The following is an 18,180-nucleotide window of genomic DNA, read 5'->3' on the forward strand; positions in this document are numbered from 1 at the left end:
TGATTAAATCTAGTCAGAATTCGATTTTATGATTAATCGCAAACCGGAGAGACTTGATGCTGCTTAGATTCCTAAAATTCTGCTATTTCCCCCTGAAAATAAAATAAGTTATATTTCTTGTTGTAAAGAAATATTTTTTAAAGAAGGTATAAAATTATGTAAATAGAGCTCACAAATATTTTGTTGCAATACGCCTACACTCTAGTCAATATAAGTGAGCACAAGGTAGTTATAAGTTTACAGTGGAGAATAGTTGATGATTATACATAAAATTATTTAAATTTTCATTTAAAGTAATTAGATTTAAACTTAACTAACTTAAATATATATTGTCGAATCAATAAAAAATGGTTAAGATATTTTTTAATTTGTATGAGGATTACCTGAAGTTGTCAGTTATACGTATACAGTTAAATATTTTAACTAATAAACATAATTGGTAATCATACAGGTATTGATTTTTTTCTCGTGAAATATAAATCAAATAAAATAATGTAATATTAAAACAATACAAAATTTTATAAGATATACATATATGGCATTGCATTTTCACAAAACATAGTACATTACATTATTATAAATATAATAAATTAAAACATTTAACCTTTTGTGTAAATACATTTTATAATTATAACTTTTTAATGAATTAATTCATGACAATATGAATTTTTATTTTATAAATTTATAAATTTTATAAATGTGTTTGTATTTTATGAAAAACGATTTGAGAACTCAAATAAGGCGTAATAGTGACCTAATATACTAAAATTACTATATTAATTTACGTAATGAATTAAAAAATATTGTTGTTAATTAATAACTAAGTTAATTCAACTTGAATATTACACTGTTACTAGATTTTGAAAACTCCATAGCTAGACGATTTTTTATTTAAATTACCTTACAATTTCTCATAATGATATAACCATTCATTTCATAAAAATTATGTGAATTTCATACTAAATGTAATTACTATAATAATTATATATTCATATATTATATGGATAAATCAATGAGCACTAATCAAGATATAACAAAAATTGATCACTTGCGGCTAATATTATTTAAAATTAAATCTTTACTAAAAGTATTACCTAAAAAAAAAAATGTTTAACTCAAAAAGTCATAAAAAAAATTACTAAAAAATCATGGATAGGTAGTTAAAAACAATGTTACTATTATCAACGCTAAACACATACTGACACCCTAACCGGGTAAACCCCTTATATACTCCTAGTGACTTTATCTCCTATAGACGTATTCGATTAAAACTATAAAACTAATCTAAATAAAACTGTAAAACTATCAATTTCATACTAATTATAATTACTATAATAAGTATATATTCAAATATTATATTTGTAAATCAAATAACAAATAATCAAGATATAATTAAGGAAATAGAAGTTGATATTGCTTTTAGATTAATTCACCAATCTGCTGAAGTTTAGCACTATCTAAAAATTTGCATTGAAGCATTTCTTATGATGATGATTTTAATCACCCTCAGTTATCAATTATGCTTGCCTCACTTATGCGATGTCCTCAATGTACTACCGTTTTTGTGTTTGTTGTCTATTTTTTTGTTTATGTTTTCTTAGTGAATAAATTAACATTTAAACATGTTTTTTTTAAGCACATACTTTAACTTAGACTTCTTTTTATTTAATTAAATGTTAAAATTATGCTAACTACAAATGAGTGGCTCACTATACTATACTACACTGTAGTACATTTTTACTACTAATAATTGGAATCATTACGATTTTAACTTGAAAATTAAATTTTTAATAAATATTATATATGACTAACCTTTGAACGGTAGACAAACTAAGCGAAGATCTTCTAGATAAAGGTCCATTTCGTCTAGAACTATTAAGCCAAATAGTTACATCACCATCATCGTTGAAAAAATTTGTTGATGATTGGCATTCGTATGGTTGCCACAAAAGGGATGATATGGCACGTTCATAACTGCTAGAAAATGTTCGATTTTTTGATGAGCCAAAAGTCCATGTGTGTGGTCTTGGTTTTTGCTGCTTAACTTCATTATTAACAAAATGAGGCAGTCGTTGTACTATATCATGACGACAACATGTACAAGTACCACCTTCATGGCCAGCTTCATTATTGGTTATAGTATAAACTGCAGTTGTTGATAGGCGCTTTCTAGTTTTGTAATTGATGGCAATTGACGAAGAATGAAAATCTCCGTCATCACTGTCAGAGTTGTTATTGTTATCAAAGACTTTATTCATAATATGAATTTTAACCAATTTTTTTCAACCAGAATGTTTATAGTATTTTCTTTCTAAAATAATTAAATAGAAGAAATAATAATCAATTTTTAAAACAATCAAAATGTTTACAAACATTATTAGTACAAAAATTTATAATAAACATCTAAGCCACATAAGTTACTCTTTTGTGTTAAGGTAGACTGAAACACTTACGGGGTAATTGATTTTTTGCTGACCATTAGATTTCTTCTAAAATAATAATAACTTTATGAACATATATTTTTTTTTTTGCTTATTTAAGTAACTATGCTATGCCTAGCTGAGGTTTCATTCCAGATCCGGTGCCCACTGGGCTTAAGAGCCTGTGATGCATTAAGCACTTGGAGGTGTCTTTACATATAGACCACTAATTCTGATAGAAGTACAGTGATACGCCGGGTGCGATATATGTTATGTAAAAAAAATATTGCTCCCTAAGCAGTTTGCCAGAAAAATAGTACCATTTGTAAATTATATAATAATTCAAAAAATAACATGACTAAAAACTATACGCGTGGACCAATAACAAAATTGTAAAAATCCATACATTTTCAAAAAGTTTTTGCAATATAAAGCCGAAAAAATACGACATATAAATAATAATTTTAATACAAAAATTGTATGTTTTGTAAGCTTTTATAAACATATGTTTGAAACTCAAAGTATTTCCGGATCATTTTCAAAAGTTAATTTGAAAAGGTCAAAAAAAAAAGGTCAATTTTATAAAATAGTAGCAATTTTGAATCCCCAATTTAAGAGTAAGATTTTCAAAAAATAATATCTAAAAAAAAGGAATTTACTAAAGTATTTTTTCTTAAAGATACTATGATTCATCTATTTTTCAAAAAATTATGACAATGATAAGTAAAAAAGTTAAAAAAATGTCGAAATTTACCGGCTTTAAAAATTATAATTTTTTATGAGATATGTTTTTGGAATTTTCCCCCATTTACAGGGAACGAAAGATATTTTGTCAATTTTTAAGGACAATACCTTCAATTATCTACAATTTATGATATCATAACGTATCGTTGAAAGAAATCGGTCGATGAAGCTGAGAAAAAATGGCTACAAACATACAAAAAATATATCATAGTAAAATCTATACCTTCTCTGCTTTGTATCGAAGCTAAGTTCAAATAATGATGTTCTATTGTTTAATAATCACATAATAAGGATGTGTAATAAAGCTCTTCGAGTATTCAGTTTTATAAGGTGTAATTGTTCAGAATTTTAAAATATTTATATCCTTAAATTATTATATTCCACTCTAATCTGATCCATACTAAAAAATGATTCAATTATTTTCAATCCTCATCAAACTAGATTAATTAATAAAATCAAACACGTTCAAAATCGATTTTTGAGAGTATATGCATTTAAGACCAGTAAAACTAACGTTTTGCTAGAAGAACTAGCAAGAGCATATAACATTGAGTTGTTTGAAAATTATACGATGTGATTTGGTTATATAAATCACTAAATTATTTAATTATTTTCCGTGAATTACTCATCCTTATATTATTAAATGTCCCTCAAACTAATACTCATGTATCAAAAACGTTCTATACACTTACTTATCGTCAAAATTTTCTCCAATCGACAGTATGTTATTTTCAAGTAATTCTGTATTTTTGACTTTTTCTATAACAATTTAACCTTGTTAAAATGACTGATGCAATTTTTAATAGTATATTTGAATGTTTTAGTATATGTTATGTGTTTAACAGTAAAATAATTTGTACTATCTTCAAATTCATTATGTATCCATATTTGTATTTTTACAGTACTTTGTGACAATTGGGCGTTAGTTACCAAATAAATAAACACATTATAATAAAATTAGTATGTTCTCAGCTTTATATCTAAGATAAAATTAAGCTGGTTCTTTTATAAGCGATAAGTAACGGACCTAAAAAAGATTTATCTATTTATAAATTGAGAAATTAAACATCTTTTAATACAGGATTACTTTCTTATCATAACTCATTTAATTACTCCGAAATAATAATAATTTACACATTTTATTGGTTACATATTATTTTTTAATTATTAGCTAAATAAGTTCATACCTTATGCCTTATACGGCCTCCGAAGTTAAACAAAAAATGTTATTTTTGTGTAAAATATTATCGTTATTATTGTCGTTACATATTTTTTTATCAATTAATTTGTCTAAATTTTAAGTCAAACGATATAGTCCTATAAGAGGGATTGTGTAATTACTAAATTTAATACCCATTTTACAAAAAAAAAATGATTTAAATGTTAGTTATAAATATTTTCAGATAAAATATTGGTAAATTTTAATGGTAGTAAAATATGTATATAAAAAGGAAAGGGGCTCCCTTTCATAATTTATCTAATCAAATTTTCTGCAAAAGAGTTTTAGCATAAAATAACACAGGTATTATAAACCCAACGGGTCAAATATTCTGGAAATCACTGATGACATATCTCGTTTATTTTATGCTATTTTTATAGCACTTACGTCATAGGTAAAACAATTCAAGTTGAGCTATTCCAATCTGATCCGAATTTAGCCCAGTTCAAAAGTCGCATAATGACATAATATTAATTTAATGTTTTGAACCGGACTAGGTCGTGCCGTATCGTAAATGGATAGAATCGGCTCAAAACAGGCAAGATCATATATTGATATTACATCGTGTACATTCGTACTAATTATATATAAAGGGAGAACATGCCCTTCAGGAAAATTATACTATTTTTAGTCAATTTTTTGCGTTGATTTTAAATCTTAAATTAATTTTTTTCTATCGCCTTTAATTTTTTATTATTACTAATTAGTTAAAAACAAGTATTAATATATAAAAAATATAGGTTAAAATGAAAATCAACAACTCATATGTGAAACTAGGCATCTAATATTTCTGAATATTAGTATATTATAGTATAACAATGTATATAACTGTGTATTATTATATTAACAATGTATAAAAAGAACATAGTTATTATACATTATAGTAACAGAATATTTTAATTGTAGCATCTATTTTAATACCAAGAGTTATATAGAATTTAATTTTTCTATTATAAATTAACATTTAGCTTCGATGCGAAGCTGAGAAGATATTAATTTTACTATGATGTGTTTTTTCTATTTTTATGTCTGTTACACTTTTTCTCGGCTCTAACGGGATCGATTTCTTTCAATGACACATCAAAAGATCACAAATAGTATCTAGTCGAAGACATTACCCTCAAAAATTGAAAAAATTTCCCTCGTTTCCCGTAAATGGGGGAAATCTTCAAAAAATTACAAATTTAAAAATCGCTAATTTTCGACTTTTTTTGATTTTTTTACTTAAAATTGCCATAACTTTTTTAAAAATAATCAAATCGATAAAAATTTTTCTTTATAGACGCATGATGTCTTCACCTTACATTTGGTATATTTTTTTATAAATCTGACTCTTTACCTGACCACAGGATGATTCAAAATAACTTTTTAACAAAAAATTAACTTTTGAAAGTGTTCCGAAAATACTGACACTTTTATAAATATCTTAAAATTAAAAATTAAAACTAATGTAATATACTTAAATATTAAAAAAAAAATGTCGGACTTTATTTTGTCTTCACGACGAAAATAGACATCAAAGTAAATAAAAAAATGCGATTTTTGTAAAAAAAAAATTTTTTATATTTTTAACTTTATAATGCTATAACTTTTTGATAAATGTTTTGAACAATACAATTTTTTATTTATAATATTTATTTATTCATATATTACACTTATAAATAATAAAACTTGTATCAGAATATAAATAAGGAAATAGGAGATCATAAAGTTTTTGGAATAATCTATTAAATTTTTAAAATTAAGCATTATCTACAGCATTGCATCAAAGCATTTTTTATGATAGAGATTTTAATCAAAGTCGTAAATCATTTATACTGGACCCAACTATGTCCTTATTGTGCCACAACCCCACTGTGCTGGGGTTTTTTTTTCATGAGGCGACCTATTGGTATTGCCATGATAAAATTACCAATATCTATGCAAGCCACTACCACAGATATCATAGATGACAACAGAAATGTTGGTACTAGTCCATTTTTTGTATAATCCATAATCGGAGACGGCCATCCTAATGTCATGCCAGCCATAAACATTGGTATTGCAACTGTAGAATACCAAATAAATATTCGGTAAAATTATTACAAAAGAAGTGAAAGAAAGAATAATTGAAACCATTATTAAAATAAAAATAATGCATTAATTTACTATAAAAAAGTATTAATATAATATATACAGAAATAATTGTTTTTTTTTAGTTTTTAAATTTATTTCATTTACTCATTTTTTTTTTTATTTGGTGTCAATTATTCATCAATGTAATGCTGCGTGACATGATTTTCATGATCATCAGCTGTGTATTGTAATGACAAACCAACGCAACAGGCAAGAGTTTCTTTGAACCAGTCGTATGTTTTGACATGTATAGTCATTACGATATACAGTAACTCGTTACGGACAACTTTATAACGCGATCAAATAATAATCACTGACGTAACTTCTGAACCAGCACCGATAACCTAACTTTGTGTAGGAACGTATATAAAACTCAATATTTACAATTTCCAGGACGAACAAAAAATCGATTATTATTATTACATATCATTTTTTATTTTTGTGTTATCATACTTGAATTGCTAAGTTCAGAAAGGAATTATGTCAAATTTTTGGCAAATTTATTTTACTTCACAATTTAGTCCCATACACGCAGAGGAATAATGAGTGTATTAAGAAGACATTAAGAAAACATTAAGTTTAAAATTTGTTGATTGAAGAAAAAACGTATAATAAACATACCCCGTTTCTGCACTTATTTAATCTTAATTTAATTCATTTAAGATTTTAGCTTTTATTTTCGTTTTACTCAACACAGATTTTATTGTTAAATTTTTTATTATTTTTGAACTGATATTGAAATAAACATTTTCTAATGAAAAATTATATCAAAATTATGCAAAAATCAAAAATTATACCAATTAAGACCTTCATTTCTAAAAATATTAGCTGAATTCAGAAAAGAGATATATACATGTAAAACGTCTGCTGTGGATTTACAATAACAGTAAATTTCAATCAAGTATAATATTTTTTATAGACAGATACAGTTAAGTATAAAGGATACTTAATCATTTATATATACATTGAAGGGAAAATAATCATTTCATCACAATAACGCTATTACAAGAATTAGCCGTAAAGACAATACGATAATTTTCATACCAAATAGTCATTTTCAAAAAAATTGTAGTTAGAGCTATTGCTACTTAAGGATTAATATTCCATACATAGGATGGCATTACACGATCGCATCAGTCAGTTAACAATTTTATCAACAGATAAGTTTAAATTATGGCAGTAATGCATTTTGTTGTGAGTTTATAAATACACCAACTGGTAATACAGAAAGCATATCTAATGATAAAGATAATTGATGATAAGTCTTGTGTATCTGCGAATATCCGACGTCACAAAAAAACAATTAGCTATCTATATTAGTAATCCTTCATATATTATACATGTATATTACTTAAAAAAATTTAAAATTTAAAGTTTTATATCTTGTTTGATATTGGGGAAAATAGGAGATACTTTTGTTATAGAATAGGTAGAAGGCGGTCCAACGTAGGTTTTGCATTGTAAGTTAGTCGTAAACCGGACATCGAATGATAAGTCCGGCGCACCTAAAGTTTTATTCGGATGTGAAATGTGAGTTATATCGCAAAAAAATACAGTCCACATTATTAAGAAAAAATAGAGTGTTCTTTGTTAAATTTAAAATACCGTAAGCTACCGACCAAAGTGGCTTATGCGCCGAAGGCGCGTGAGTCTTGTAAGACCTGAGGCTGAGCCCTAAATGGCCGGAGCCTAGTTACAAATTAAAATCAACAATTTTAATTCGAGTATTTTATTTACCACAACAATTTACACAAAGAAGATAAGTTGTGGGGATAAATTTTTTTTTTCAAATTTAAGTAAATTCATTATTTATCATCATAAATCATTTTTTTAAGATATATGTAAAGTTTTAATATTTTCGAAAAATGTTCAAAAGTTAAATTGAAAAAGTTTTATATTCGTTTATTATATGAAAAGATTTAACGATTTAAATTTAGACCCCTCTGTAATAATGAAAATAGTTCCATTGAAAAAAAATCAGCATGGATGAAAAGGGTATAAAAAGTACTCATAAAAAAAATTGTATTGATCTCTACATTTTTCAACAAATTATAGAAATTTCATATTTAAATAATAAAATTGAAAAATTCAACACAAAAATGTTATGTTTTTAACTACGGTAGCCATTTGCACATAAATGATAAGTCGTCATCAGATAGTTAACGCAAAAAGTTACCTCCTCTTGTCCAATAAATCGTACAACGACGAGTGACCGTTGATGGCGTTAACCGGTACAGCAGCGATGGCGGTCAACAGCTCCTTCAAGAAAACTATACATGTATAATTTATTACATCTATGATTTCGTCAAAATTAAAATGGGAAAAATGTTTTGACAATATTTTTTTTTAACTAATTGGTCGTTGAAAAATTACAAATATTTCGCTTTGTTGTAACTTTTTTAAATATTCACCAATCTCGATGAAAAATTTATCAGTAATACTTAAGACAAATACTGAAATTTATTTTGCAAGTTTTTTTAGTTTTAGGTTTTTATATAGAAAATATTTGTTTTTGTTTATAAATAAAGCTCGGAGTTATGTGCATTTAGCATTTTTGTTTGAAGTATTTTAAAAAGACTGAAGCAACAAAAAAAAAAATCGTTTTAAGGCAAATAAACTCCTAAAAGTCCCCACACAATTTTATTCCCTGTTATTTATCTTGTTACTTAGGTTTCAATTAAACTAATCGAAATTCATACTGATAAACGAAGTATTCAAAATAACTGAATAAAATTAACAAATGCATTTCATTTCGTTATTTAATAAATAGAATAGATACAACACAATAGAAAACAATATTTATTGAAAGAAGTACTTAAATTAAAATTAGACAGACCTACTTACATATCTCAGTCGGCAAGACATGTGCCATGACGCATAGGTATTACGATTCGATTCAATTGAACTGGGCTATATAGGTTTTCTGGTCCTCTCTGGTATATTCAAAAGCTTATAGAGGAGACGTTAAACACGATTAATAACAAAAGTCTGTGAGTTACACAGATAATTCCAAAGAAGTTATTAATGAAATAAATATATGCTATGACACGTCCCCCCGTCGCTTGGTAATACACGATGCCCTGCGCCACCTTTAATAGCCGTCGCCCTACTTTGAGCATTTGACTGATCAACACCGCTGGCCATACGCCACGGTGCAAAGTCCAGCAAGTGCCGCACGGTCGACGACGATCCGCCGCAAATGATACGTTGAGTCTTCATAGCGCTGTCAAAGTGACAACGTCGAGGTTGTACGCCACCGGCTCCGGACGTGTCGCACGACCGAACTCGACGAACCGTCGCCCTCAACCTTTTGACGCTCGAGGATCACACCGGACACCACGTCGCAGACGCCAGTAAAAGTGCCGCGATATCATGCAAAGATTATTATTAACTGTGTTCGTCTTTTCGGTTTGTTTTTTTTTTTTTAATAACCAGTTGTTTCTTTTATAAATTAACGGCCCACGGGTCCTTACCCTCAAAACCAGAATCGACTACAATATTTCAATATAAGTCGTGTCAGCTATATTAGATAATGTACCTTAAAAGTTTTAGATTTTCCGTAATTTTATTTCATTCCCCCGCGTTTCTCTAATATAATCTGGTTTGCCTGTTGACAGTAAATAAATTACAACGTCAATGTATTTTGCTCTTGTAAAGTATATACAATTGAGATAACAATGAAGATTAAAAAGGAAATATCACTTAATCCATTATATATTATCAGCGTATCTTTTCTTTTGGGCTTTATAATGACTTATATCGAAGCTTACTTTAGACCATGTTTGTTGAAGCTATTACAGTAGCATTAAATTATATCAAATATTGAGGTTTTAATTATTCCTTAGAAAACTAATGAAGGCTTAACAAATTTTATGACATCATAAATATTGTTGCAAATAAACAGATATTATTATCTAATAATATTTGTTTATTTGAAACAAGATAAACAAGATTTTCAAAATACAAAAAAAGTCTTAATTGATCGTTTTGTATTGCTTTATATTGTACAAGTTATTATTTTAACATTAGCCACTCGATTTCTTTTGAAATAACAGTAATGCTAAGAATTAAATTTCTCAATTTATCAGTTGATAATACTTAATTAATATATCCCTAACACCTTATAAAATTATTAGCTTCATTTTCTAAATGAAAAAGTACATATTTAATTAGCAAATAAAATTAAAAATGATCTATTAGGAAATGTTCTTCAACAGTTTTTAACCCATTATTTCAGAAATTGAAATTTTAAAATATAGAACTCTGGCGTTGCGTTTTTATTAGTAACAGTAATTAATAACCGAGAAATCTACAAATAATAAAAATGTACGAATAAAAAAATACCAATATTTTCTAAACATAATTATAAAATAAATCAATAATTTTAAGGTAAATTGTGCGTTAAGTAATCATCCTGTATTAATGAAATTATTTCACGATACTATTTAAATGTAATTAACTTTGTTTGATTCCCTCTCGAGTTACAAGAAAGAACCACAATATGATAAAAGATCTTCATTAACATATTAAAAAAAATTACATAATATTTGCACACCATAATACATAAGTAATTAAGAATCTTAAGCTATTATACATCAAATAATCATAGATTAAAACTAAATATATATTGCACAATAATTCATAATACATTGTTAATTTTATTATTTTGTGTTCCATTTTTATATCTAACTGAATTTTAAGTTCACAAAAATGAAATAATCTGATTTTACTAATACCACTTTCGTTTCAATTGATTTTAATCTCAAAACCTTTAAATATATAAGTATAATGACGTTGCAGGAAAATTGTTCTAAAAACAAAAAAAAAATTTCTACATTAACTAGCAGTATTTATTAATAAAAATATTAAATTATTTCTATAACAACTAAATGTGGTTAACGATAACTAACATTATATTATAAATAAATTGTCAATATTGTACTTATACGTATATAACACTACTACTGATTTAGATTTATTCATAAATTCAACATTTTATTAATTCTTTGTAAATAAAATTTTAAATTGGTTTAAGTTTGTAAAATTGTATGCTTGTAAAGCTGTTATCTTTTTACAAAGCAATTTCAATAAATATAATTTAAACTATCAAGTGAAATAAGAAGGGGACACAGTTTAAAAAATCTTAGATGAATTTAATACGTATTTGTTGTCCATCGAATGTATAATGTTGGCGACAAAGTTAAGATACCATAAATAATAATTTTAATTATCACATCATTTTTTTTTATTTACACATAATGATTAAATTATTCTTATAATTTATTGCATTAGCTACTGGTTAAACCAAGAGAATTTTTTGTTATATTATATGTTAGTAGTAAACAACGTAATAATTCACGAGTGAAGGAGGCAAAAACAAACTAATCTTGTTCACGCCCACAGAAATTTTAATGAATTTTAAATGACTATAATATGCTACTGGTTTAACAGAATTCACCATTAATCGAAATTAAACTCTTCTTTGGGTAGGAAGTAAAAACGCATGTCCGTTTTCCAAGAACATAAACTGGACTGTTTGGATAAAACAAAAAAATTAACTGTTTCTATACCGGTAATTACATTGGCGTCAACGTGGACTAACCCGACCGGTCAGCCGGATCTTCAAGAAACTGAGCGACATGAACAGTCTTCTTCATTTTCAGGGGCTACAACGGCAAAAACAACAATTTTGCAGGCAGCACATCACAATACATTGGCCACCAAGATAAATATTGGCTTTTTCAATAAACCCGCCGGTCGTCAATATGTAGCAGCTTTTATTGGTAAGTAATAAAATGTATTAGGTTTATATTTTGATCTATATCAACATTTTTTAAATTTTCATCCAATATAGTTTATGTAGGTAAAATCATCTTATTCAAAATATGAAAATGCGTTAACGCTATTGAAATACAAAAATCATAAAATAATATTACTATAAAAATTATGAACAATTTAATTTTAAAATATTAATACATTATTCGTGTATTTCTCTCAAATCACAAGACATATATTACTGAATATAAAGTCTAACAGAAATTAATAAAATACAAACAGTTGTGCGCTGTTACAGATAAGATAATTTGTAATAAATCAGATTAATTACTGTAATTATACTTTTAAAAAACACAGTAATATTAATAAATTATCCGTATTTCAAAATAAATTTTATTTTAATAACTATTTCAGCTTTATTCATGGCTTAGACAGTTTTAGTTGGTGAATTGTTGCAACAAAATCCAAATCAATTTTTGACAGCTTTTTAAGAGAAACAAAACTTACATATAATTTCTACTTAAATGTTGAAAAATAAAGACTTACATTACAAGAGTTGAAACAAAACCTAGACTCTCCTTTCTTAACACAAAACTTTTTAAATATTTAGAACACGAATCAAAATAGGAATTTATTTTCAAAAAACCAAGTATCGGAACCGAAACTGAACTTTAAAAAAAAAATGTTTTAGCTAGCAAACTTTTTTAATAATTATTTAATAAATTACTATTAACGATCATCCTTTTTATAAAAATATGGTGGTTTTGTAGAGTTATAAAGGCTAAATTTCATTTTCTTCTCTTTCTATAAAATATTTTCAACTAGTAATAAAATTGATTTTTCTGAATTTAATTTAAAAATAAAAATTATACCGAGCATTTTTTTTTGTTTCTATTAGAACCATATTTTTCTTAAATTATCAATCATGAACTATTTTATTGTTTATTTCTAATACCTTATAACAATACCGCCTTAATTTTTTCACATACATAATTAGCTATTTTATTTATAAAATAGTAATTTATTTAAGAATGTACCCAACTCAATTCGTGACATAGAAGCCCTGTATATATATATATATATATATAATATAAACAAAATTGTAATGCACATGGACGAAAAAAAAATTCAGATCAACTATGAAATATCTAAAAGCAAACTTAGTAAACATTTCAGGTTTTAAAACGCTAGCAGCAATTTCAATGATCTTTCTCGAAAGATGTATCTCATAAAAATACATTTTATAACGCTTACAGAACACTAAAAAAAATTCTTATCTTGACAAATAATTTTTCCAAAATAATGTGCACCGAGCTCTTGCATTAAATTAAAAATCTAGCTCAGAGGGTTTGAAACATAGTAGACACACGGCATGGTTGGGACAAGTATAAATGATATTTGACAGTAATTACTAGTGATGGGCATTTTTGAACATTTTAAACTATCGAAAAACTATTCGAATTGTTTTTATACAACCTAATAGATTATTTTTAGCATAAACTATCGAATAGTTTTAAAAAATATTCGAATAGACTATCGAATAGTTTTAAAAACTTTTCAAATAGGCTACCTAATGGTTTTAAAAAATATTCGATTAGTTCTATCTAAAATTTTTATTAAGTACACTTAATTATAATAAGAAGATAATTAGCGAATACTTAAAATAGATTATTATACAATTAATAATAATAAAAATTAGTGATCGGCATTTTCAAATATTTTAAACTAACGTATAACTATTCGAATTGTGTTTATACAACCGAATAGTTTATTTATAACATAGATTATCGAATAGTTTTAAAAACTTTTCGAATAGACTATTGAATAGTTTAAAAACTATTCCAATATATTGTGTAACAATCGAATATTTTTACTATTCGAATATTTTTTGAATTACTATCAAATAGTTCAATAGTTACTATTGAATATTTCCCATCACTAGTAATTACCATGACTGCCGTAAAAAACGCTTAGATGCGAGTCTGTTAAATTTCGTAATAATTTGTATATTTGTAATTACACAATTTCTATATTTTAAATTTTACTAAAATATTAAATACTTGTTAAAATATTTACTTAATAAAAAAAAATAATTTCTTTTGATGTATTAATCATTAAAATGAGAGTTGAAAATTTTCAAGGACGAACACAAAAAAACAACGAGCGTAGGAATAATGTAACATCACAATAGTCTCTTACTGATAAAAAGTTCCGAGTAAATTATTCCAGTAAGAATAAAGATAAAACCCTTAAAATGTGGACCCTACATAAATAGGAGCTGACATAAGGCTAATCACTCTACTCGTAAAAAGATTTTATATAAATACTCGTAATCTCGTACTCATAAAAGTAGACCAACGTAATATATTCAGTGAAATCTTATTGTTTCATGGGCAGTCATAAAAAAACATATCATGTTAAAACCAATACCTTCTCAACGTCAATCATTAAGTAATTTAAAATGTCTATAATTTTTTTGTAAAAATTGGATCAGTGAAAAAAAAGTATGAAAAATCCTGAAATGAACGCTTTAGTGCCGTAGTCATGTTGCAGTTCTGTTCAGCTAATATTTGACTTGTGTGTGTGTGTAACAATCGATCAAGGCCAAAAAAATATATAAACAGAATCATAATTATTGAAAATTATTGTTTTAATGCGTGAAGTTCTAATTTTAATGGAGTAAATCATTTATACTACTAATAATATAAAATACTTTTAAAAAAATTTAGAAAAAAGTATAAATATCATACCTCCCCTTTTAGTTATGTGATTCCATCAAATAACATTATTTTTAAAGTATTAAAAAACTTATTTATATTTCAAATACACATACAAATATACCTTATAATATGATTAAGATAATATAATCTTAAATACATTTCAAATAATCAAAATATAAAATATTTTTAATACTAATAAAAAAAAATACTTATTATTTCTTCAAAAAATGTAATAATTTATATTATGAACTAAATTATTTGTAAATTATCATTTTTAGCTTCACTCTCGGTAATGATGGCTGGTACATCTATGGGATGGCCGTCTCCAGTTTTGGCAAAACTAGCATCTGGGGAACTAACTTTTGCTGCGACAAATGAACAAGAGTCATGGATGATAGCATTCTTAGAACTAGGCAATCTATTATCACCATTACCATTTGGCTTTCTAGTAGATTTGGTTGGACGAAAACCTTGTTTGTTATTATGTGGTCCTCTTTACATAATAAGCTGGCTTATGGTTTTATCCAGCAAATCGATTAACATATTGTATTGGGTACGTTTATTACAAGGCGCGTGTATTGGAATTATCACTACAGTAGTCCCTATTTACATCGGTGAGATATCAGGAGATAAAATCCGAGGTGCTTTGAGTACCTTTTTTAATGGTATGTTAAACGCTGGTATATTGTACGTGTATTGCGTCGGGCCTTTAGTATCATACGACTTTCTTACATTTTATTCAATTTTGGTACCTTGTGCATTTATGACAACTTGTTTATGGATTCCCGAATCACCATATTACTACATACTAAGAGGGAATGACAAGAAAGCACACGAATCTTTAGCGTGGTTACAAGGTAATGTGGAAGTGGACGTAGTAGCTAAAGAACTAATACGTATAAAAGAAGAAGTAAATAAACAACAAAATAATAAGGGTTCAATATATGATCTATTTGGTTCACGAGTGAGTCGCAAAGCATTTCTTATCGTACAAATAGTCGCTTTAGCTGACGTTTTGTCTGGAATGACCACTATATTAGCATACGCATCATCCACATTTGCGCACGCCGATACCGTTAACACTTTGTCACCAGATCAGTTCACGATGCTTCTTGGTGTGCTCATCTTTTTCACGACTTTTATCACCGGCTATTTGGTTGACAAGCTTGGACGTCGTCCTCTCTTGTTGTTTTCGTGTTTTGGATGTGGTACTTTTGAACTCATCACCGGACTATATTATTACAAGAGTTGGGGATCATTGGACACATTGGGAGCATGGATACCATTCACGGCTATTGGGTCATTTGCTATCATATATTCAATAGGCTTAGGTCCATTGCTACCTACACTACAGGGTGAAATGTTCCCATCCAACGTTCGAGGACTTGCGAGCGCAATCACTTCGGTCACTTTAACTGTCATATCTTTCGTAGGTCTTAAAACATACCAACTAATAACGGATCAATGGGGTATTCACGTTAATTACTTCATTTATGGTTCTGGTTGTTTGGTCACATTTGCTTTAATTTATTGGTTTTTACCAGAGACTAAAGGAAAGACATTTGGAGAAATACAAGACGAAATAGTAGGTATCAAGAAAACGTCTGTATGTAGGTTGAATTTAAGTTCTAGAGAACTAGATAATTATCACTGTTCACATGATTAATTTTATGTGAATTCAGCCAAGTTTTGGTTATTTTATTTGTAATATAATAACTTTAAATTCTTGTTGATAGTATATCTTTATTTAATTAGTTAAACATAAGTTAGTAAAAAACAAACATTTATAAACAAAGATTCTCAAAGTTATTTGTTAAAAATTTTAATTATACTATTATGTTAACTAAGAAGGAAATTTTTTACCGATTTTTTAGATTTTATACGAATCTGAGAAGATATTAAGTTTACTATAATGTGTTTTTTCTGTTTTTATGTCTGTTTCCACTTTTTTTTAGCCCTCACCAAAATGATTTTTTTCAACGATAAGTTAAAAAAATACAAATCGTATCTAAACCAAGACAATACCCTAAAAAATTAATAAAAATCTCTCGATACAAGTAAATGAGGTAAATTCCCTAAAAAATTACAATTATAAGAATCTGTAATTATCGACATTTTTTTAACTTTTTCTTTTCTAAAAACTTCCATCATTTTTTAAAAAATGTACGAAAAAAATTTTTTTTTTATATAAAATAGCATACGTATTTTCCTCGTATAGTTACATCAAACTAAATTATATTGAGTATAAATTTAGACTTATATTGAATATTTGGCCACCTTTAAGTTAAGAAAAACGACTTAATTTTCATACTAGCTTAAATTGTTCTTTTTAGCTATCACTATATGCAATGTACGTTTGCCGAGATGGGTTTAAAATTTTATCACACGTATAGAAAATAGAACTTTTTCGCCATAAATTTTAAAAATATTCCGGGAGTGTTTAGACTATCATATATATCTTTAATTAAATCGTATCTAATTAACTTTAATTTGAAAAAAAAATTGACCTCTGGACTTGTCTTTGTAGTGAAAACTACAAAATTTATAGAAAAGGGTATAAATATTTTGTAAAAATTGAAAAATTAAAAAATTTTAATTAATTGTTGTATTAAGTACTTATTTGAAAGTGTTAATAAGAAATTAGTGAACTCTGCATTGGCGTATTAAGAAAGGTATGAAAGGAGACCAATCTTCTTACTTTTACATGCAAAAATAATTATTTTAACTTTAAACTTACAATAGTTTAAAAAGATTTTTTTATTTTTAAATATCTTAAAAGGGAGAACACTGATTTTTATCAAAATAATATTAATTTTAACTTGCATTGTATATAAATCCAGGGTGATTTTTTTATCATAATCCAAAAGCTACTCACAAATTTAAAATAATTAATCAAAAATTTTTTGGAAATATTGACACTTTACATATATCTTAAATAAATGATTATGTAATATACTTTAATTTGAAAAAAAATGTTATCCCCACAACTTATCTTCTTTGTATAAATTGCTGTGGTCGATAAAATACTCGATTTAAAATTGTTGATTTTATATTGTTACTAGGCTCCGGCTATTTAGGGCTCAGCCTCAAATGCGGAGTGTTACGAGCCTCACGCGGATTTGGTGCATAAGCCACTTTGGGCCGTCCTTATAAGTAAGTAGGCCACTGATTCCGGTAAGAGTACCCT

The 18,180-nt window shown here is 26.8% G+C and overlaps 2 protein-coding genes across 2 annotated transcripts in view; one reads left to right on the plus strand and one right to left on the minus strand.

Annotated features, from left to right (window-relative positions):
• Nucleotides 1-18,180, minus strand: part of LOC126894865 (uncharacterized) — a 71,396-nt gene that overhangs the window by 27,264 nt on the left and 25,952 nt on the right. The window contains exon 2 of the mRNA XM_050666168.1: nt 1,813-2,311. Within this exon, the coding sequence (XP_050522125.1) occupies nt 1,813-2,258 (446 nt within the window). The 5' untranslated portion in view covers nt 2,259-2,311. The remainder of the gene's footprint in view (nt 1-1,812; nt 2,312-18,180) is intronic.
• LOC126894866 (facilitated trehalose transporter Tret1-2 homolog) lies at nt 11,695-16,724 on the plus strand. The gene is made up of 2 exons (XM_050666169.1): nt 11,695-12,281; nt 15,272-16,724. The coding sequence occupies exons 1-2, from the start codon at nt 12,002-12,004 to the stop codon at nt 16,657-16,659; spliced, it is 1,668 nt and encodes a 555-aa protein (XP_050522126.1). The 5' UTR covers nt 11,695-12,001; the 3' UTR covers nt 16,660-16,724.

Source organism: Daktulosphaira vitifoliae, unplaced genomic scaffold (assembly GCF_025091365.1).
Source record: "Daktulosphaira vitifoliae isolate Bord-2020 unplaced genomic scaffold, ASM2509136v1 Scaffold_1, whole genome shotgun sequence".
In the NCBI taxonomy this organism is placed as follows: domain Eukaryota; kingdom Metazoa; phylum Arthropoda; class Insecta; order Hemiptera; family Phylloxeridae; genus Daktulosphaira; species Daktulosphaira vitifoliae.